The 22,048-nt window shown below is 52.5% G+C and overlaps 1 protein-coding gene and 1 long non-coding RNA gene across 6 annotated transcripts in view; one reads left to right on the forward strand and one right to left on the reverse strand.

Annotated features, from left to right (window-relative positions):
- Nucleotides 1–4,593: 4,593 nt before the first annotated feature.
- Emx2 (empty spiracles homeobox 2) lies at nucleotides 4,594–11,606 on the reverse strand. Of its 2 annotated transcripts, XM_005320709.5 has the most exons (3): nucleotides 10,393–11,121; nucleotides 8,271–8,455; nucleotides 4,594–6,101 (listed from the first exon to the last, which is right to left on the reverse strand). In XM_005320709.5, exons 1-3 carry the CDS (start codon nucleotides 10,799–10,801, stop codon nucleotides 5,934–5,936), a joined length of 762 nt encoding a protein of 253 aa, XP_005320766.1. In that variant the 5' UTR covers nucleotides 10,802–11,121; the 3' UTR covers nucleotides 4,594–5,933. The 2 variants fall into 2 exon arrangements, with proteins under 2 accessions (XP_005320766.1, XP_005320767.1); XM_005320710.5 differs by lacking the exon at nucleotides 8,271–8,455 and having other exon boundaries at nucleotides 10,393–11,606.
- A 155-nt stretch (nucleotides 11,607–11,761) lies between these two features.
- LOC120885416 (uncharacterized) overlaps nucleotides 11,762–22,048 on the forward strand; it is a 45,196-nt gene continuing 34,909 nt past the window's right edge. For 3 of the 4 annotated variants that reach the window (XR_013436397.1, XR_013436410.1, XR_013436372.1), the window contains exon 1: nucleotides 11,762–11,927. This is a non-coding gene — a long non-coding RNA (uncharacterized LOC120885416). Of the gene's footprint in view, nucleotides 11,928–11,948; nucleotides 18,622–22,048 lie in introns of those variants that run through there. The other variant, XR_013436380.1, reaches the window with a different exon arrangement.

The following is a 22,048-nucleotide window of genomic DNA, read 5'->3' on the forward strand; positions in this document are numbered from 1 at the left end:
CTCTGATCCATGAAAATTGGGGGAACTCCCACCTCCCTGGCTATGCCAAAAGTTCTCTCAATTCCTCACTCAGCAGAAGAGTGCCATGACAGTGCCCGTTGGTGCCTAGTTGGTGAGGGTAGCCCAGAGTCTCTCTCTTGGGTAAGAAGCTAATAAGGAAGATGAACTTGATGCATGAAGAAGGGCAGGATGTGAGCCCAACTCAGCCCCCAAACCAGCGCCTCCTTGGAAAATAGGGAGAGACAGGAAGGCAGACCTGCAATCGGAGGAGAGAGGAGAGTTTGGTTTGCAGGTGGAGGTGGGGCAGGGGGGAAGCCATGGGTTTTCCAGGTCCAGGACTAGGCCAGATCGCTTGGCGACCAACCTCCGAGAGCGCATTTTCGCACGTGGTAGTGATCTTTGGCGCTCTCTGGCGCCCCCCTGGAGGAGTGCGACGCGCCTTTGCTTTAAAGAGACCTTGGCTCCGGGCACTGGCCCTCTGCCCACCCCAGGCACCCCGACTTGCAGCCCCAGGGCCCTCCCAAGTTCCCCCGCCGGGCAACAGGCACTAATAAACAAAACGCCAATTAGACGCTGGGGCGCGGCTGATGAATGGACCTTTCGCTTTCAAGTGTGGCACTGCCTCGGGTTTCCTGGTGCACAGGGTCGTGCTGGGAGAAGCTGCCTCCTGGAGCGGGGTCACGGCTGGGGTCAGAGGGTTCTCAAAACTCCCACTTCCCGCTCGCTATGGGGCTGGTTAGTGGGGAAAATAAATCAGCAGGCCGAGCCGCGGATGCGGACGCAGTTCTGTATCCGGGCGCGGTGGCCCAATGCTGTAGGCCCGCATCCTCTGCCCCACCCGCGGCTGCCGGGTGGCAGCACCCAAATAAATCAGTCGCTGATTGCCGAAATAATAAAGGCTGACTAGAAAAATGCGCAGTTTAAAGGATGGGGGGAACGGTGGTTTTGCCCAACTCGGGATCGGAGGTAAGACGGACAACACCCCAAGCCTCCTGACAAGACACAGGAGCACCTAGCCCCCAGAACAGATACGAATGCTGCCCTAGTGCTGGGCTAGGATGATCATCGCAGGAGCTCCCACCTAAACACGAAGAAATGTCCCCCCAAGTCACACACATTGAGGCCCTGAGGCCACTCCATCCTTGGAGATGGAACTTCAACAGAACTCAACCTGGCGACCAGACCCTGGCACACAAATCCAATAAACTGCATGTTCACACCTTCATAGGCACTCCGCAGTCCTACAAATGCAAGTTCTTGCCCTAACTCAAAACAATCCGCATGAGAAATGGAAGACCGACATTTTGGCACATTCGCAACATCTACACAAGTAGCTCTAGCCTCAGGAGCCTCCACCCTCTACCATTACCGAAACAAACTGACTCAAGTCCCGAGTGAGATACACAATTGCATTTCCAGGATCCGCAGACAGTTGTATCACAACTAACTAGTACACACACCTCTACAAACTCACAATCGCTGACCCTCACCCTTACTCCACCCGATACCGACTTGCCACAGCCCACACTTGGGCAACCCAGCCCATATCCCCACCACCTCAGAGCGGGGCCCCCTGGCCAGGCTTCGGAACTGCCAGAGTCCCTCCCCAGTCAGCCCTAGCGCCCACAACTTTGTTTCCTGCGACTCGTGTTGGGGACGGGGAGGAGCCGAGGTTTCCAAAGCCACGCTCAGGCCCGAGTTCCCTTTCTGCCCGGCCCGCTTGGCGGGCCTCTCCAGCTGCCACAATCCGCCCCCAGCACAAAAGTGGCCCGGCAGGTTCCCGACGGTGGCCAACGCACCGCTCGGGTTTGGCTCGGCTGCCAGGAGCAGAGTCCGAGGGAGCCGGGAGGACCGTACAACCAGAACAAGAGCTAGGAAGGGTAACTGACGGAGGTCCAAGGCTTCTGCCACCCCTAGAGTTTCTGCAGCCTTCGCGGAGGAACAGGTTACCCAGCGAGAAACGCATACGGAACCCAAGTGTGCCACGCAGGAGAGAGTCGCCTCGGCCCACTTGCTTTGTATATTCCGTTTGACCCTCTCCGGGCAACCCAAACTAGGAACCCGCGTCTCTGGAACATCCACTTAGCACAGGGGGGTGCACAGGAAAGGCCCACAAGTAACCAACAAGGAAACAGGACGTGGATCAAACTCGTGACCTACATCCCTGTTCGGGTCACAAAACCACATGGCAACATGCATGCAATTAGCCCCGTGCTGGAAGGAACGCAGAGTCCGGCCCACGGTACCCAAAGAGCCCTGCCCAGGAGCCCTCAGGCCTGGCACCCATGTAACAGGAGAGGGCATACAGCTCCCAGAAGACTCCAGCCTAGCACGCGCATACTGGGAAGGGGACGCAGTCGTAGAGCACACGCGTCCCGCGCACCCTGCGCGGCGCCCCACGCCCAGATAGTCATCGCGGGATGGCATCTCGCAAATATTTATATTCCTCAGCGCCACGGCAGCCCGCGTCCACATTAGACGCTCTAATCCTGCCACTTTAAATAGATGAATTAATAAAGCAAACGAGCGGCTAATAAGCTGACTGTCCTGCCTTTTTGAGGCGGGGGGAAGGACTCGAAAGTGCGCCAAATTTGTTTGCAGTGGATCAAGGCGAGCCGCCTCTGCTTCACTTTCTTTATCTTAATTCCGACTTGAAAAGATATAATTATCTAGTTTGAACAGAGCTGCTATCAAATCCTTCTTTGGGCCGGGAAGGGGGGCGTTGGAGTGGATTGCAGCGCTCTGAGCCGCTCCGTGCAGCCGGAGATAGCGCGTAATGAAGATGTGGAGGCCGGAGATACAAAGGGCATTAACCTCATTAGCATGAAACCTTTTCTTCTTACCATTGTGGGACCCTTTCAGCCACCTAATCCCCCCTATTTTCAAAGCTTGGTTTGTAATAAAGCTTTTAGTTTTTTTTTTCTTCCTCAAAGCTAATAGTATTCTCTGATGATTTTATTGCTGTTACACTACATAGGACGTTTACCAAAAAAAAAAAAAAAAAAATCTTCACCACTGCCCCCTCTTCTTGCACTTAAATATATATATATATGGTTTCTACAGAAATTAGCCATAAACCAAGGTGAAAATTTTTTTTCTGGAAAGGCAAGTGTAAATTTTACTGGGAGAGAGCTCCATGGTTGAGGCATTCTGGGTTTGAAAGGTAACCTGGACTAGTTCAAGTGAAAGAGATGTGTTTCGAGAACACTGCCTGCCTGCCAGCCAAGGGACAGCTAGCAAGTCACTGAGAGTCCTGCTGTCCAAGCAGCCGAAAGCACCACTTGGGTTTCGGTGATACCAGGGCTGCACCTGTCCCTGAAAGATGCCAGTGGGGGGTCTCCCTTAAACCCACCCCTCTCACCCTGGCATAGCACACTTTCCAAGAGGGGTCTATGTACAGGCACTATGAGCAACCAGGTCTACTGAGGGAAAGTGGGGAGACAAGCAGAGATGGGGGGTGGATGGAGAGAGATGGAGAATGAATTCTACTTTTGAGGAGGGGAGGAAAAACAGAAAGAAAATTTCCATAGTGCCCTATAGTCCCCACACGTGCACAGAATGTCTAATCTTAACTTTTCAAGGCAGGATGTTAACAAAGCTTGTATTTTTGCCCTGCATTGTAACTTGGCCTTATCACAGTGTAAAGGGTGGGGAGATTGTCCTAAATTATGTCCAGGCAGCCCCCCTGGATCCATGGATTAAGAGATTAAAGGAGACCACTGGGCAGGGCCTCCTCTTTCCCCTTCATATTCCTGGTATGATAATTGCTTAAACTGATTTGCACTTTCACAAAAGCTCGCAGGACGCTTTGTAGCTCGAACAGAACAGACGAGGTTTCTCTATCAATGGAAATAAAACTGATTAATGCAGCCTATCAGGATAAGAAGCAAATGAAGCATGCAAAAACAACCTCATACCCCCAGAAGGGGGAAGGAGGAAGGGAAAAGCTAAGTTTCCTCCAAGAATGGTTACAACTTTTTCTTGAATGTTAAAATTAAGAGTTGGAGGTTTCTCAGAATGCTTGCCTTATAAGGTTCCTGAGGCCTTTGGGTTCATCCCATCACCTTTGGCAGATTGGGGCCAGGGAGAGAGGAAAGAATGGAAGGAAGGAAGGAAAGAAGGGAGAGGGGGTGGGGGAGACTTGTACTTAAGGGGTTTTGAAGTCAGAAACCAAGTTTAGAAGTCCCAGGATTCTGATTCTGCTAAGTGTTTTTCCCAATACTGGGAGAATGTTCTTCAAGTCATAATTCTATGTTTTAATTAAAAAAAAAACAGAGGTAAAGATAAGTGCCAATTTTGGATCTGAAGTTCAAACGGAACCCCCTCCAGTAGGGCATGCAACCTACAGGCAAAAGTCTGCTTGAAAAAAAAAAACAAAAAAACTTTTTCTCTTTTTCTAAAAGACTTTAGTTATCCTAATCAACTCCCTTCTCTACTTTCATCTCTCTTTAAAATGTCGCCGGAAGCCAACAACACGGCCAATTTGCAGGTGGGGAGCCAGGATTTCTTGAGCCCATTTGGGAAAGGACCACACTCAAATCATAGAGGTACTTTTTTGTAAAGATCCAATTCAGTTTCCCAAGACAACTACTCTGAGGGCATATTGATAAATCTTTATTGACAAAATATTGACATTGACATACTTCTTGGAAGTATATAGTGTGTTAGAATTCTAACAAATTAACACAAAACACAAAAATATTTACATTCTGGTATAGAAGACATTAAGGAAGCATTTGTCGCTCTCTTTAGTAAGTCTATGGTCTTGGAAGAGAAACTCAGTGCTTGAAAACTTGCCACATGTCCTTGGCCACACTAACATCATCCCCGCTAACTACAGTCCTTCCATTTTTGCAATACATAGATTTAAAGTTTTGAACGGCCCTTACAGTGAATGGTTGAACTCAGCCAATTTCTCCAACCACTACAAGGAAAAGTTAACTTGGTGGTTTTGAGCCTCAGAATGTAAGAAAAGGGAATGTCCAAGAAATAGAATTAATTTATGTTTTATTTTCCCCTAGCACAAATCCTGATTCTTCTGGTGGGCACCCTCCCTTACCACCCCATCCCCATCCTGCTCCCCGTTTCTCTGTAAGAGGACCACTATCGCTGAGCCTACTTCATTTAGCTTTCACAATCACTTTGACATCAGAAGGTATCAAAAAGTGTTTACAGACTGCACATTTCTCAGAAAAAATAAAAATAAAAAACACACAGAACCTGTCTTTAAAAGGAAAATAAAATTACAATTCATTTTGTCTTTAGACACCATTCGCCCAACAACTGCTACATGCAATTCAAGTTTTTGAAACAGGTGTGGGATGGGGCTAGATATGGAATTTCGCTTGTTATAACTAATTATTTTTAAAGACTGGGGGAAAACTGCGAAGTGCAAAATTAAAAGTCCTGTGCCTGGTTGGGTTGGTTGTTAAAAAATTATTATTATCATCATTTTTTAAGTGGACTGTGATAAACGGAATACCTGCCAATCATCTTGTCTCCCTGTTTGGCGATTGACTGACAGCTCTCCTTGTCAGAGTGCGCCTTCAGCTCTACCACATTTGGATCTGGAGATCTCCTTCTTTCTCTCCCTCTCCCCCTCTCTCCCTCTCTCTCTCTCCCTCTCCCTCCCTCTCTCTTCCTCTCTCTGTCTCTCTCACTCACTCAGCTGCCTCTTTAGACGAAGGTTGCAAGTTGATGTAGGAGCCTGGATCCTCTGCCATCCTGGCGTGGTCTCGGATTGGGACCCAGCGCCCTCGCTGTCCAAAGTCTTCGAAGCCTGCCGTAGCTCTCTGATCCCCTCTCCCTTTCTCGGTGAATGTGTGCGCGGTTTGTTTTTGTTTTGTAGGGTTTTTTTTTTTCCTTCTTCCCCTCCTCTCCCTGTCTCTGTTTTACTCCATGTTGTCCATTTCTGTGGGTTTGGGTTTGTGTTTTTAATCGTCTGAGGTCACGTCTATTTCCTCCGGACTTGCTTGCTTGGTGGCAATTCTCCACCGGTTAATATGGTGTGTCCCTTTTTTCTTTTGTTGCGAATCTGAGCCTTCTTCCTCCAGCTTCTGCCTTTTGAACTTCGTCCTTCGGTTCTGAAACCATACTTTTACCTGTAGGGGCAGAAGCAGGTGCTGTGCATTAGGTCCTTAGCAGCATCCTGGTACCAAGTGCCTGATCCCTTCCCCAGAGGGCTCCCGGTGCAAGACTGAGAGTCCAGTCTTTCAAATGCATACCTAAAGGCTGGCCGCCCAGGGCCTCCCCTCGGGAAGCAGGGTCCCCAGTGATGAGTGGGAAGCCTGGCTCCCTGCCCTTCTGAATCCCCCCTAGAGAGCCCTTCCCCAGGGCCCCACTGCCCACAGCACACTGAACTCCTTCTTGCCTGGCCCTGCCCAGGTACCCACTTCCCTCTGAGAGCAAACTGCAAAGAACAAGAACCCCTATAAAATAATAAGTAGGAGAAATTTAAAAGAGTTATGTCCCTAACTCCCTCCAACAAGTGAGTGCAAGAAGACCTCAGTCCAGGCAGCAACTTCCCCGAGGGCCCAATATGCTTTCCATTTTCTGCGGGTCTTTCATAGCCTAAATATAGAGCCTCATCTGTAAGGCGCTGGGCCCTGGGTAGAAGATCAGGATGTGCCTCAGCCACTGCCTCCTTGCTGAGTGACCCTGCAGGTGAGCAAAAGTGGGCTGAGATGGAGCAAGCCAAGGAACAGTGGGGAGAAGGGACTGAGGACTAACCCAGCCTTGCCTTTCCAGCCAGGAAATGGGGTTCAAAAGTGAAAGCTCGAGAAAGACTGCGGAATAGAGGGAAGTAAGAGAAACTGACAAAGAGGAAGGGGAAAGAGAGAGTCCCCATATTCCTCCCTCCTATCCAGCCCAGAACAGGCCAGGGGTCAACCTCAGATTGGGCCACATCACTTCCCACCAAGGCAGACAGAGCAGGCAGCCCGGCCTCTCCAGAGCAACTGCTAGAGGTCCGGAGACCAATGAGGTTGGAGTCAGCTGAGATTCGATGGCCCCGTGGGAAAACTGGGTGTTGGGTCCCCACCCGCAACCAGACTAAACAGTAGCCCTTGTCCAAGCTTCCCGCAGTGGGTCCTGGTTAGAAATACGTGACTGCCGCACCTTCCACATGCCTGGGAGTATATCAGAGCAGTGCCCTCGAGGTCCCGCGCCCACTCTCTCCCTTAAGACACCACGGGTCCGCTTGCTCTCCCCGAATGCCGCAGTCCCCCAAAGTGCCCCATGGAAAAGCTGAGCGGGAACAAGGCTGAGTTTAATTTGCTTTGAGTTTGCTAATTGAGGGGGAGGACGGTTCATTTCTCCCCCGGCGCTCGCCCAAGGCGCGCGTCGGTGCGCTCGGGGCTTGACACGCACACAAAGACTCCAGGCAGCGTGGCAGCGAGGCGGACAAAGACCACCGCCGCCTCGCCTGTCCAGGAGAAATCAGCCGGGCCGCGCCTTGTGCCCGCCCCGCACAAACCCGCGAGGCCCTCTTCAGTTTTGTCCAGGGGGAACCGCTTTAAAAACAAAAGCCTCGACCTTTTTGCGCTTCCCAGAAAAAGTGTTACAACTTAATCTGCTCGAAAATGTTACTGTTTGTTGGGAACTTTGACCCCGCCCTGGGGCTCCCCGTACAGTAGCGCCTACAGTAGCCCCAAGCCCCCTCCCCGCCTTGGGACAAGCCCAAGCCAGGCTGGCCTCGGGACCCTGCTGAGCAGAAGGGCCTATCCCCCAGGCCCTCTTTGCAATCTTCAAATTCAATTTCTCTGATTTCGATTGCACCCAGCACTCTTGGCCTCCAGCTTCCAAGACTCTCCTTCCTTGAGAAGAGTAACTGGGGCTTATGATGAGAGCCTTGGGCCTTGAGTCGCTCAGAACTCTCCCTTAACCGGCTCTCTACCTCTCCAACCTTGAGCCTCAATCACCCAGACAGGCCGCTTCACTTTCCCTCATCCTGCACCCCATGACTCTTACCAAAAGTCTCATCAAAACTATAGAGGTATCTAGCCAGAGGCTTCAAGGCCTGTACAGCTAGGCAGAAGGAGCAACTCAGCGCTTAGACTCTTAGAGCCTCCTTGCTGGAGCCGAGGGAAGCTGGGCAACTGGGAAGTTATAAATCCAGAGCCCTGGCTTGAAAGGAACCACAGGGCCCTTTGCAAAGGCCCTGTCGGAGCTCAGCACTTGTGGGTGTGCTGGGTGCCAGCTACCAGGGTCCTTATATTGGGATGAGGGGGCCTCTGCCTAGACGGGACGTCCTGGCTCCTGGCTGCTCTCACCTGAGTTTCCGTAAGGCTGAGGCTGTGAGCCAGCTGCTTCCTTTCCGCGCCCACCACGTAGTGATTCTTCTCGAAGGCGTGTTCCAGCCTTAGAAGCTGGGACGGGGAGAAGGCGGTTCGGATCCTTTTCGGCTTTCGGGCCAACGCGTTGTGCAAAAGGAAACTCTCTGGGCTTGTGTCGTTCCCTGCAGGGGGCACAGCAGAAGTGCCATTAGGTGGCGGCTCTGGTCAGAGTCGCGCGCTTCTCCCGAGCCGGGCTGACGGGGCAGAGCGCTCAAGGCCTCCACCTAGTCTGCGGCTCTAGACCTGCGGATGCTGGTGGCCCTCCCCAGGAGCGCGAGAGGGAAGCCGGCTTAGCTGCCAAGCCCGGGACAGCCGGGGATCCACCTGTGCCGCACACAACCAGAAGCTGCCCGAGTGGGGCCAGTCCCCAGCTCCGGACCGTGGCGGGCTTCCGCAGCCGCCCGGGAGCCGCGGGCCTCACACTCCAATTCCTGGCGTCCGAGGCAGAGGAGGGGGCAGCAGAGACCGGCCGAGAGATTGGTGCCCACCACCCACAGAAATCTCTCTTCTTTCTAGCCTCTCAGAAAACTTTGACCTCAGTGTGGAGAGGCAGCGGACCGCTATCCTGAATTTTCTCGCGGACTTATTCAATTTTTTTATTTTTGTCTTGCTATGCCTCGGAGAAAGTACCGAGGCCAGGAGAGTCGTTGTAGCCGGACTGCGACAAGAATCTCAAGGCTGGTGTGCCCGGTTTCTACCGCCGCTGCCTCCCGATGACCTGACTCCGGTGGTCCCCGGCTCCAAAGAACTGGGAGAGACTTGAGCGATGGGATCGAAACCCAGGGGTTACGATTTGCCGGCACCAGCCAGGACGGTCTGCGGCCCGGGAAGATCCTGGTTGCTCCAGATCTGTTGGGGCGACCAAGAGGGCAGCTGGCAGAGAATGGAGAAGGGAAGCCCTGAACTTTGAGAGGAAATCCAATGTTTTGGGTTCACTCATTTGAGTAGGAAATCAATTCACCAAAACAAACAAACAAACAAACAAACAAAGAAAACAGACCGACAGTCCGGGCGGGAATGGAGGCAAATTCTGATCAGGAGTAAGGGCAAAAAGTTCTTTGGTTTGGTTTGGATTGCTTTTTTGTTTTTGTTTTTTTAAACTCTGGGGAGGGGTGTGACATCTACCCAATTCCAGACTCTGGAGGGAATGTAAAGGGTTAATGGACAGACAAGGCTCTGAGTATTGATCGGCTGCCGCCTGAGGTCGGTCTATTATGAACTGGATCCGACTCCAATCGGCAAACTAATTATTCGCCGCTTTTTCCGAAGTTTTAACTTTCCTCCCAACCCCCAACTAGAGAAAAACAAAATTTTTAAATAGCGAGAAACGAAGACACCCAAACAGATCTTTCCCTCCCAGGCCGTCTTTCGACCTGGTTCATTTCTTTTGAAAGAAAGAAAAACAAAAACCAGACCGAACCTGCTTTCCCGCCGGGGCCGCTCCGCGCCCCAATTAAGCAGGTCGCTGCGAGAGAGCCGAGCCCCGGAGGTTGCTACCCGCTCGGGTTTCCGCCCCTCGCTGGGCCTCCAAAAAGCAGGGGGAAACACACTTTGCTCCGGGGTCACAAGAGTCCCCTGTTCTGGGTAGAAGGGTCGAAGACTGAAGTCGCGGGTCTGGGATGAAGGGGCGTGGAATGGTGGTGAACAGAATAGAACGCAGTCGTAGGTGAACCTGGCGGCCCTGTCCGTGGCCCTCGGACCAAGGGGACCGCGAGTCTAAAGACATAGCGGTTTCTGGGCTCCCTGGCGACGGGCACGCCTAGCAGGCTGCTCTGGCGTAGCCAGACTCAAGCGCACACGGGGACAACTCTGTCCGCGCCCCTTCTCAAAAGGTCAAGCGGCGGGCGGGCCAGAACCCCAAACCAGCCATAGTTTGGGAGAGCGGGGATCAACACCCTCGCCGCCGCCCTTCGCTGCCCAGTTTTCAAACCGGGCGCGTGGGCCGGAGAGCCGGTGGAACCTCCGCCCAGGCCTTGCTAAGTGCCCACCGGGAGCAGGCCGGGCGCAGTGAGGGATGCGGCGGGAGCCGCGCGCCGCAGTCCCGCGACGTGGCACGTACCTTGGAATCGATGGCCCAGATATCGGTAACGGTGGATGAGCCAGGGGTAGAAGGTGGACGGGTCCCGCTGCTGCGAGGCGAAGAGGGGGTGTGGCGAGTGCGAGGAGGGCAAGGGGTGGGCGGCCAGGGCGTGCGGTGGCGGCACCGGGTGCACTGGCACCGCGGGGTTGGGCGGGTGCGAGACCGCTTCGGCGAACACTAAGTCCGGGTTGGAGTAGACGCCCCTGCCCGCGGCTGCGGCGGCGGCGGCCGAATGGAAGCCGTTGAGGAACGGATTTATGGGGCTGGAGTTGGCGTAGCTGAGCGCTGCAGGACGGATGGGGTCCTCGGATCGCGAGGCGGGCAGGGGACTGTCCTTGGCCACCAGCGACTCGATGGTGAAACAGCGCTTGGGCGCCGGCTGGAACATGCTGCGCCGAGGAGCGGGCGCCCCAGGCTCCCTGCTCCCGGCGACCGTGGCACGCTGCCTCCGCCGCCCGGTGCTCGCGGCGAGGACCGACGAGAATTGGGGACTCGTTTGTTTGGGGTGGGGGTGGGGGTAGGAAAGGAAGAAAAAAAGGAAAGGAAAAAGGAAAGGAGGGGGAGGGGAAGGAGAAGCAAAGCCGAAGATCCCGAGAATCTTGCACCAAACGCGCCCAACCTGGAGAGAGGGGGAAAATCCTTCCAGAAGAATTTGCAGGCGTGGATTGGGGTGATTTTTTTTTTTTTTTTTTTGGCGAGATGGCGTGGAGGGGGGGGATCGGAGTTAGAAGCAGGGAGGAGAGGGGGGGAAAGTTTCTTGGGGGAGGCAAAAAAAAAAGTTTTCTCTCCTCTCCAAAAGGCGGGCAGGGCGCCCTAAGTCCAAGGACAATCCATGGAAGTGTTCGCTTCTTCACAAGTTGTGCAAACGATTTGTTAGTTCATGAGCCTAATTAGTGCGGGGATCACATAAACAGCTTCCTCCGAAGCCTGGTAAATGGCTTGATGATTGGTCGCTATTACTCGCCCTGAGGTGGAAGGGGGGAGACTCTTTAAAGTGCGTCAGAGGGAGGCGAGCGCCTGGGAACCCGGAGGCCTGGATCTGGGCCGAGAGTGGAACGGAGTCGGCGCCGCTGCCCCGGCCGTGCCTCCTGCCGCCCGCCCGGTCCCTCGACCTCTTCGTGCCTTCGCCCGGCTCTCCAAGCTCACTCGCTCCCCCGGCGCCCGCTGAGGCTTCTCTCCTCCTCTTTCGCCTCCTCCTCTTCCTCCGGTTTCCTCTCCTCCTCCTCTTCCTCCTTCTTCTCCTCCTCCTCTTCTTCCTCCTCCTCTTTTCCAACCTCCTCCCCCTCAGCCACCGCCTCCTCCTCCACCACCACCACTCCCTCCGGGGCACCCGGGTCCCTGCAGAGTCCCGGGCCCGCACCGCCTCCACTGCAGCCCCCTGGATCCCGAGCCTGCTGCACTGGAGCTTGTAGGAACGACCGACAGGCAGATTGCTCGCGCTCAGCGCTCCACCGCAGCTGCACCCGGCGGCTCTGCGTCTGGGGAGCTGGGATCGCCCCGGGAGCACGGCGAGGGTAAGCGGGCGGAGACTGGTTCCGGGCGAGGACTGAAGGCGCCTTTCGGTTATAGCAATCCCCACCCCCAGCAAAATCCCGGCGGTTTCTTAGGCTGGGGTGGGGGATGGAGAGTGTCCTCCCACCCTTCTAACCACCCGTAAGCTTCGAGGTTCCGGGGTCCGCGCGTTCGCGATCCTTGACCCGGTTGGTTCGTTTGCAAGTTGAGACTGGAGCCTCTAACCATTCCCGGGCTGTGCGATTCCACCTCCCCGCCGCTGTCAAACCACAGCCTCTAGTTTTTTTCAGCCTGGAAAAGCGCGCACCTCCTTTCCCCCCCAAAAAACGACTCCTTCTGAGATATCCGGGACCGGGGTACCAAGGTTAGGGAGCAGTTGGTGCGGTGCTATTACTACCGTTCTGTTGCCGGAATTATTTTTATTAGTGCTGACATTGTTATTATTGCTGCTATTATTATTATTTCTATTATTATTCTGCCATCTGTTGTCCCTGAGCTGGGTTGCTGTGCAAAACCAGAACTAGCAACTAAGGACTGTGGATGGTGTCTCCGGTCCCAGACCGTGTCCGCATTTTCGAGCTTGCCTTCGGTTTTGGGATGATTTTAGGGCCCAGTTCTCTTGTCCCTATTGGCTCGCGTAGCGGCATAATTATGATCACATCCCCCAGGCTGCTGGCGCTGCTCTCTGTTTATTGGTGGTTAAAGATCTATTATCTATTCATCAGCCGCCTCTTTTTTCCTCCCCCACCCTTTTACCAATTACATTCTTCTAAAGTGAAGTACCAGCAGGTATTTTGCACGTTTACAATTAATGATAAAAAAAAAAATCCTGGCATCCTTTAAATCTATTACTCCCAGGCCCATGTCATTTATCTTAAGGAGAAAGAAATGCCTGTTTGAAGACTAGGTTGGTTTCCGTGAAACCTAGAAATCCTTCAGGATGGGGGAGAAGTGAAGTCCTCAAGAAGGAGGCTGCAATGCCACCAGATTCAGCCAAGGATCTGGGTCTTAGGACATGCCCCCAGATTCCTCAGCTACTTCCTTCCCTTCCTTCCTCTTTACCTCTCCCGACTGCATCTGACTTCCCTTGGCTGTGTCAATTTCTGAACTTTATTTCACCTATAGTGTTGTGCTTGCTGAGGGAATTGTCCAGAAACTCCTCCAAGAGAGAAATCTTCAAGGAAAAAGAGGCGTTGGGAGAGAGGTGTTTTTCTGGTGTTGTTGGGGCTTTAAACAGATTAGTAGGAAGTCCACAGAGATCATGTGCATGCATGTCCACACACACACACACACACACACACACACACAGGTGTAGGCCTCATCTTTGCCTTCATGATGGGAAAAATTTCCTCCTATTATTTCAGGCTTCAAAAATCTGCATCACCAGCTCCAGATCCCAGTCCTGGCCCAGTTTGTACCCTTTGTCTTTTCTATACTGGCTTGCTTTGTCAACCCCGCCCCCCCCCCCAACACACACACCTTTTCCAAGTTTAAAGATTCTGGGCATTGGATCTTGGGATAGGGGTATATTCAAAAGCTACACACTCCTCAGACTTGAACCAAAAACCAAAACCAAAACCACCTCAGAAGTCCTTCCCTCCACCAAGCTATGGAAATAGCCCCACCAAGCCCTCACTGGCAGGGAGCCTAAAGCCACGGTGAAGGGTAGAGGTCTTTGAGCTGTGCCTAGGCAGCAGCTCCAGTGGAGCCAGGGATCAGTCCTGAGGTATCTGAAGCTGGAGACATCCAATTTGGGTAAACTGTGGATCCTGGATCCTGTGGCAAGCAAGCAAGAGAGGGAGAGAAGGAGGGGGGCACCTTCTCTGTGTGATCCTTGTAGGAAATCTAGACCAGGCCGCCACACTAGGCCTGAGACTCTGAAGCTCCAAAGCAGGGTCACTAAAGTATTGCCCAGGCCATGGGGCATGGAATGGTCATTTGTTGCACAGCTAGCACTAGTGATCTTGGTTGGAAGTATAAAAGCCATTGACCTTGCGAGCAAAGGGAATGTAGTCCTGTCTGAGAGATTGGGTGAGACCCCAATAGTGTATGCTATGGAAGGTGTTTCCATCATTTAAAAATTTCAGCCCTAAGTGCTTCAAGTTTATTTGGTACTTTCTTAACCTTTCACCTTTTGGGCCAGGACCCTGGGAGAATGTCTTAAGTGAGTGACAGACTGAAGGCTGGGCCCCTTAGCCTCATGCCCAATGGGGGACATTTGGCTGGAGCAGGGGCCAAACTGTTCTGTCTTCTGTCCTGTGACATCCTCCGAAGCCCACCCGCCTCTTGCAAACTGCCCTTTAGGGATAGGGTAACCCCAAGTGTTCTGGCTGGTGGGCAGGTGGGCAAGAGTGAGGGAGCAGCGATGTCTAGTGACCGCCTTTTAGAAGGAAGCAAGTCATGCCTCCTCCCCAAGCGCCGCTAACCCTAAGCCCAGCTCCGGGCCCCCTGGAAGAAGTAGTGCGTTTCCGGTGAGTCAGGGGCGGTGCGGAAGCCCTGGAAGCTGGGTAATCTATGCTAATTCATGCGCCCGACCTGAGGCTCCCGGGAAGGTTTGCAGCTCGGCCCCGACGTGCGGGGGAATTAACTAGCAGAGTCACTCATTAATCGCATGGGCCGGCCGAGGTGCGCCAGGGCGCTGGGAGCTCAGGTCTGGGCTCAGACCCTGAGCTCTTAGTCCATAAAGCTGCCTTTCACTTTACTCGTGGTAAAATGCGCCCCTGGGCTTTGTTTCTCCGCTGTTAAAGAAGTGGGCGTCCGGTTTATAAACAAAACAACACACAAAACCTATGCGTGCAGCGGGGCTTCCTCCCTTCTGCGTGTGTGCCCCAAGCCGTCGCCTAACTCTAGACTCTGGAATCTACGCTCTTCAGGCAGCTGGCCTAGCAGACACATGCTAAGGATCTGACCCGGATCTGTCACTTACTGAACGACCTTGGGCAACACTATAACCTCTCCAGACATTTTGTCATAAGTAAAAATACAGCCAGTACTGTCTGGAAGGTAGTAAAGGGTAGTAATGAAGCTGGAATTTTTTTTGGGGGGGGGCGGCGGGTAGAATTGTTTTACTTTATGAATGCGATGGTACTTACACCACTATTTTTCAAAACTCACAGAATTGTACAGTACAGTGTAATTTTACCATATGTAATTATACCTTATTATTAAGGTATAATAATAAGCCCAAATGCATTCACAGCTTAACTGTGTGACCTTGGGCAAGTTACCTAACCTCTTTGTGCCTCTGTTTTCTTTTCTCTCAAATGGGAATAAATAATAGTACCTTGTCCCTTGGACTTGTTTGATAAGCAAAGTGTTCAGTGTCCGGCACAAATGAACTTTAATAAAATCACCTGAACTGGATGTTGCTGTTATTACCTACCCACCACCAGGGCTTGTTGTTGGGCTTCACTGACTGTGAACAATAAAGATGTATGAATGCACTGATGCTGGTCTCACACTCTGCCAAGCTCCTCCATACTCTCTCAAAGGCTCTCAACTCTCAGGAGTTGTTAGGGTGAGGGAAGCCTGTATTCCTGGCTCTCTGGAGGCATCAAAGGACAGTGATTCCTGGGGGTGGGGGTGGAGGTGGGGGTTCATAACCATTTGCTCTGAGTTTCTGTAAGGCCCCTGTGCTGCAAAGGAGCAAACCCCGGTCTCTCTCCCTTACCTGCTTCCTTCTAGGTCTGAGCATTATCTGGAGTGGGTGCACAGCCTATACACTTAAGGTGCTTGGGGGCTATCTGGGGTCACTACCTGTTGGACCACCTTCTTGAGTTCTGGTTGTCCATCTGTAAAAAGGAAATATCAATATTTTGACGGTTGTGGAGAGGAATAGGTAGGCTTAGCTTTCACCGAATTTTGGTTATTGTTAGGCCATGGCCTTGTTCTATCAGGCCCACCCGAAGTTCTCCCTCTGTGACAGGGTCGCCCCGGTATGGATCCTCCCAGTGGGCCAGAGTCATAAGTCCTTACTGTGCGACGGCAGCGACGCGAGGGAAGCGCCGATAACAGCGAAGGGTGAACCCCTTCCTGGCCCAAGACATGCAAAAGGTGTCCGGTGATGGGGAGGCCTGGGGACCGGCTAAGAAGTCCTCCAACTTACTGTGATTCCCAGTCACCTTGATCTCTCTGAATGCATAGGACAGTGTTGTGGAACAAAAAGTGGAATTAATACCTTTAAAACATTTTTTTTAAAAAATTATTACGGCAAATCCCTTTCTGGCGTCCTCCCCAGAGGCCTCTTGAAAGGCGGGCGCGGCAGCCCAAGTCCTCGATCGGTGTGCGCGCAGCGGCGCCTAGTGGCGAGGGACCCGCGCAGGAACGATACCCTCGCAGTCTCGGAGCGGGTGCGCGGGGCGACAGAATTACCCCCATTACAAACATCTCGCAGAGACCGAAATCCAAGCCAGAGAAGAAAGACTAAAGAGGCTCATTAGCTAAAGAAGAGATAACCACTTGGAAATGCGTCCCTCCTCCATCTATCAGCTCCAGCTCTGCTCCAGAGTTCATCCGCGCTGGAATTCCAGCTTCATTAGGAGTTAGACTTCCCTTCCGAAAGGGACAGGGAGGAGAGGACAGGTTCTTCTCCTTGGTTCAGACCCCCTGAACCAAGGAGATGGCCAGCTATCGCGCAAAGGCGTCCACAACTCATTGCCTGAGGTCTCAGATCACCCGGTCCAACCACGGTGGCTCCGAGAATGGGCCAGGACCCTCTGCCGGAGCCCTGACTGGGGTAGAGCTGGGGTTTCCGAGTGCAGCTCTCCCAGATTCGCGCCCCCTTGCGGCTGGCGGAGGACGCCCCAGACCGAAGGTCCTTGGCTATTGGGGAAGTGGCGACTGATCACCAGCGACACATTCCAAGGACAAAAATGGACTTCTGAGATAGGGTTCAGATGCCTCGTCCCTGCCTCCTAGAGTGCGTGGATCCCCATCCTTCCCGGTTCCTTCCTGATTCCTCCGGTGAGGTGACATCCAGGAATCTATTTAGGGTTTGCTGGAAACCCGCGTGATATGAAGTGCCGCCCTCGGCTTTACTGTAAGCTAGGAGCGCCGACCTGGGGGTCCGAGCCCTGGCAGGACAGTCTTGACCCTAGTCCTGGCCTCTGCGCGGGGGAACCTGTGAGCGTACGGTCTCGGGAGATGATCCGTTTTGAGACCCAACGTTTGCGCACCGAATTCCGCTCTCCCGCCAGCAGGCGCACGCAGCGCCGTCGGGTTTTACTTTCTTCATCGCGTCAAAACTCGTCCATGTGTCGACCTGCGCTGAACTGATTCAATATTGAAAGTAAAGAAATCGAATCAAAGGGAGGTCCCAGTTTCTTTCTCCCTCAGCTGCCTGCAAACGAAAGCCTAATACGGAGCAAGGACAAGCAAGGGAAGACAGACCGGACGCAGAAACAAGGGAAAACCGACACCCTTGGGCCCCGTCAGAGAAGACAACTCTCCCTTGCAGTCTCCCTTGCAGTCTCCCAGGAGCTGTGTGTGTGTGTGTGTGTGTGTGTGTGTGTGTGTGTGTGTGTGCGCGCGCGCGTGTGGGGAAATGTGGCACTCCAACCACCCCAGCAATCGCCCTCAAAGCTCCATCTCCATCTGGTCACTTGAGTACCTCCAGAGCCAGGGTGCAGCTGGAGTCCCTACAGGCGGTACAGGGCTGGGAACCCAGCGCTTCACCCTCTGCAGGCTTTCTCATCCTTTAGTTCAAGAGGGCTCTCCACCACTGCGGCCCAGCCTCCTAACTTGGAGTTCTGTCCTCACCTTCTTTGGCTCCTAGACTTGCTTTAGTGCAGCAATTCACCTTCCAACCTGTAACTTTCAAAGCAGACACCCAGTAGCCCCTCTCAGGGGACTTGATCCTCTCTTCTTTTAGTACCTCCCCAATTTCTCCAAGGGCTTGGCTGAGTTCAGAAAGGGGGTCATGGCCTTGTGAGGAAAAGAGGAAAGAGGGCTTCTTTTTGGAGGAGGGAAGAGATCTCCTTGAACATTAGGGAGGATGCTCAGAAGACTTAAAAAAAAAAAAACACTTAACAGTTCCTCTCACCTACATGGAATTTGAGCTTTAAATATGTGTGCTCCCACCCATAATCTCCCTGAACCTCGAAGTCTGGTGTGATAAATTAGGAAAGGAGCAGTAGTACCCATTTTCTGGGTAAGAAAACTGAAGCTCAGGGACCTTGAACAAAGTCCCTGGCTATATTCCAACTCCTGGTTATAGATGCAGTGGTCACTCCAAGAGGAACCCTGGGACAGCTCCACCTATCCTCCCCACCCAGTCTCCATGCACCTGCACTCAAGCTAAGTAGAAAAGGCAGGGAAGAGCCATGGCCCTCGTTGTCTGTGCCCAAACCATCCTGGAACCCCACATCCAGGAGGCCGTATACCTCCTACATCACGGCAACTCTTGCCTCACAGGCCGTCACCCACCATTGACCTCCAGGCTGCTTTCCAGGCCCTGCCTCCTGCCTTCTTTTTCCCCAGGTCGCCTCTGGCTCACTCAAGCCCAGGATTTAGCACTGGAGGGCCATTGGTTACCTGGCCACCACTTATGAGCTGAAGCGAAGGCAGGGCAGTACTGCCTGCCCACTGCTGAGATTCCATGTGCCCAGTGTACCCATGTCACTTGTGTGAGGAATTCAAAGTGATCCTGAAACTCCTGATGTAGCCAGAGCATGGTGTTAGTGCTGGAGGTAGAAAAATGTGAGTAAGGAGCAACCCCCTGGTCTCCCCTATTCATCCATCCTGCTTGGTGGAGCCCAGAGCCCTGAATGGACAGGGGCTGGGTTCTCTCTCTCTCTCTCTCTCTCTCTCTCTCTCTCTCTCTCTCTCTCTCTCTCACACACACACACACACACACACACACACACACACACGAAGACCCCCCTCACCCCTGCAGTCCTGGAGGTTTTAAATACAAGTGACCCTGCAGCCCAGCCTCCTAGGAGAGGTAAGGAGCCCTAATCTGGCCACCACACCACACTCACTGTCCAGGGCCCCTGGAGCCAGTGATTGAATACACTACTCCTGGTGCCCCTATTTGCATCTCCTAGGCGTCTGAATAAAGGGAAGTGCAGGGTGTCCCGCTTCTAGCCGGGCCTCGCTTCCTCGCCCTTCCCGGGGCGGGAAGAGGCCACAACTGGGGCCCAAGGGGACCTATGCGGGCCTGCAGCAGCCTGCGCAGGGGACCCAAAGTGAACCCCTTCCCCCAGCGGGGACCCGAGGAGGCCCGACCCCTGCCACCCTCTGCTTAGCCTGGCTGCCGGCTGCCCGCCGGGGCTATGCAACAAAGGGTGGCATTGGCGCTGCGCGGGCAGGGACCGCATTGGTTCAATATTAGCTTTTCATTCCAGTCTATTGTGCCCATCTGAGATAATATTGACTCTGAGGTGAGAGCCCACAGACGACAGGGCTTGTCTAACACTCCGCGGCAGGGCGCTCGAGGGGAAGAGAAGCAGAAATGCCGAGTTAAAGAGATTGCAAATAAAAGCTGCTAGCGCCGCGGCACGTCCCGGGGCCGCGAACCTCGGCGCGGGCTGCGGCTGCGCCCAGGCCTTGCACTGAAGAACTAGGGGTCGCCAAGAGTCTTGGGGTCCTGGGCGGTTCTGAGGAATTGCGCTGCGCATTCCCTTCGAAAACAGCCCTCCTTTAACACCCTTCCTATCTTCCAAATGATCCTGAGGTTCTGCTTCTAGAGAAAGATCAATTCCCACCGACCGTTTTAGGTTGCTAGTAAGTCAACATCGACACTGAAATATTTCCCCTTTTAAATGGTGTCACTCTTTAGTGTAACTTTTCTGTCCAACTGTCGCTCTTATTTCTCCTGCATTGAAAGAGTAAACACACATGCGGCAATTATTATTAAGCTGCTTTACACGTGGCAGCACAGTTAATATCAAATTTCTAAGTGTGCATTTTGCTGTGCTTTGAATTGTCTCCCGGTAGCCCATCCACCATCCCCTAACTGCCTTTCCAACCGCAGCTTAAAAGGCCCCCAGAGGGTTCTGGGTCTTGCATTTAAAAATTCGTTTCTATTTCCAAATTGTCCCTAAATGCCTATTTTGGAAAATGGCTTGTTACCTTGTTTTGTATGTCTGAGACACAACACTTAGGTTTCTGAGCCAGGGACCAAAGGCCCGCCACACAGGACTTAAAGTAGCCTGCCCTCATAGTGTCATTTATAGCACTGTGACTACCCCCAGTTTGGAATCTGACCCCTGTAAGAGATAATCTGTTCCGCAGTTAACCCAATAAAGTCTTCTGGAATCTTCATCCACCTGAAAGACAGGTGGGCTTCTGGGGAGCTGGGATAGGGCAAGGAATGGAGTCACAGCATCAACACGGGGAGACAGGAGAGACGGTGGTGGTGGCTGCTTTTCATCCTTTGCGGCACCATGTACTGAGCCAGCTCCAGGCTGGAGGAAGCTCCCGCACAGCACCTTGGATATTTCAGAAGAGGGCATTTCGTTTCACATAAATGTTCTATAATGTATAGGATCTGGTTTTATTATATGCCATTTAACATACAAAATGGATCCTATGGTCTCAAACTACGGTTTTAATATATACATCTACCTCCTTTATTGTTATATTATTTATCTAACCTGTTTTATTGGACACTTATGTGTTGTACACCATTCTAGATATGCATTTGTACTATACTGTGTGTGTATGGATGTTTGTGGGGATTTATGAATGTCTTCGGGGGAGCCTCTAATATCCCTTGCAAGTACATATTTGGTCGTTTTGATGTAACTTTATAAAGTCCTAATCGAAACCACTTTGAGACCAGCTACGTCCTATAACAAATACCTTGGGGTCCAATTTCATCTCCACGAAAAGGTAAGGTAGGAGAAACTCTGTGGTGAAGGACAGCAGGTCCCCTCTGCAAAGTGGTTTCCCAATTGACCCTTTTCTAGGGACCAAAGAGACAATATTCCGCTGTGACAGAGGTTTTGGTTTTGTAAAAGGAGGTTTAGAGGTTCAAACCGTCCCTAAACTGATGTCATAAATTAAAAATGAACTTTGGGAGCTCAGCATACACTCACTGAGGCGTCTGGGAGAGTAGCAGAGGCCTCTCACCTGGGGTCCTGGGCTCCAGACGACAAGCCGCCTGAGGGAATCTCTGCTTCCTTGCGCAGCTCGCTGCCCTCCCCCACCCCAGCCGCTTACAAGTCAGATGGTTCTAGCTCCAGCCCACTTTAGTTCCCCTACAAGGGCTGGAGCTAGGCAGGCCCCAGGGAAATAAAGTCAGGATTTCAGATGTGCACAAGGTATCCCCTCTTTAAAAGACCAGAACCAAGAGAGGGACTCAGTTTAAGAAGGGCGGGGAGGCAGAGGGCGGGAGGGGGCATCAGGTAGAGCCAACTAAAGCATCAGAAATGAGAATCCCACTGGGCTGAAGTTGCGGCTCAGCAGTATAGCACTTGCCTCTCAAGTGTTTAATCCTCAGCACCACTAAAAATAAAGGCATTGTGTTGTGTCCATCTACACCTAAAAAAATAATAAATAAATAAACGCTTAAATAAATAAACAAAATAAAGGTATTATGACCATCTACAACTAGAAAACTAAACAAAAAAAGAAGAAGAAATGAGAATTCACTAACTTTACCCTAAAACAGGAGACTACTTGTTCAGAGGCATAGGAGTTGAGAAGGGAAATTGGGGCGGAAGGGGTTGGGAAAGGGTGTCCCCAAAGAGGATCAGGAGGGGGAAGAGACACTATTTCTTAAAAATAGTGCCTCCCTCCTGCCCCACCCATGGGTATAGAACATTAGACTGAAACCAAAACCTGTCCAGGTTGGCACCCCAGTTCCAGCAAAACCTATTGGCATTCTGTTCAGCAAAGCCCTGGCCCAATCAGTTCCCAGGCTTGGGGGAAGGTTTTGTAGAGATGGAGGAATGCAGTCTGTGTGTCCCTGCTCTGTCCCTGACAAGCTCTCAGGCATCTGCAGAGATGAGCTGGGGAGGGGGGATGGAGCGGTAAGAGGAGAGAGAAAAAGATCCTGTTGTTGCTAAAACAAAACAAAAAAACACCTGGTCCCCCTTCCTTGTGGTGGGGCCTCTGGGCCTGGCTGCCTGGGGAGGTGTCTGAACATGCGCAGCAGACCAAGCAGGAGTGGATGCCG

This window comes from Ictidomys tridecemlineatus, chromosome 1 (genome assembly GCF_052094955.1).
Source record: "Ictidomys tridecemlineatus isolate mIctTri1 chromosome 1, mIctTri1.hap1, whole genome shotgun sequence".
NCBI classification, from domain to species: Eukaryota; Metazoa; Chordata; class Mammalia; order Rodentia; family Sciuridae; genus Ictidomys; species Ictidomys tridecemlineatus.

What these genes read in the sequence shown, in the direction of transcription:
- Emx2 (XM_005320709.5), bottom strand. Translation starts at nt 10,801, where the DNA reads ATGTTCCAGCCGGCGCCCAAGCGCTGTTTCACCATCGAGTCGCTGGTG. An exon ending in TCTGGGCCATCGATTCCAAG is followed by an intron (nt 8,456 to 10,392) that starts GTACGTGCCACG and finishes TGCCCCCTGCAG; the next exon opens with GGAACGACACAAGCCCAGAG. An exon ending in TCAGCCTTACGGAAACTCAG is followed by an intron (nt 6,102 to 8,270) that starts GTGAGAGCAGCC and finishes CTGCCCCTACAG; the next exon opens with GTAAAAGTATGGTTTCAGAA.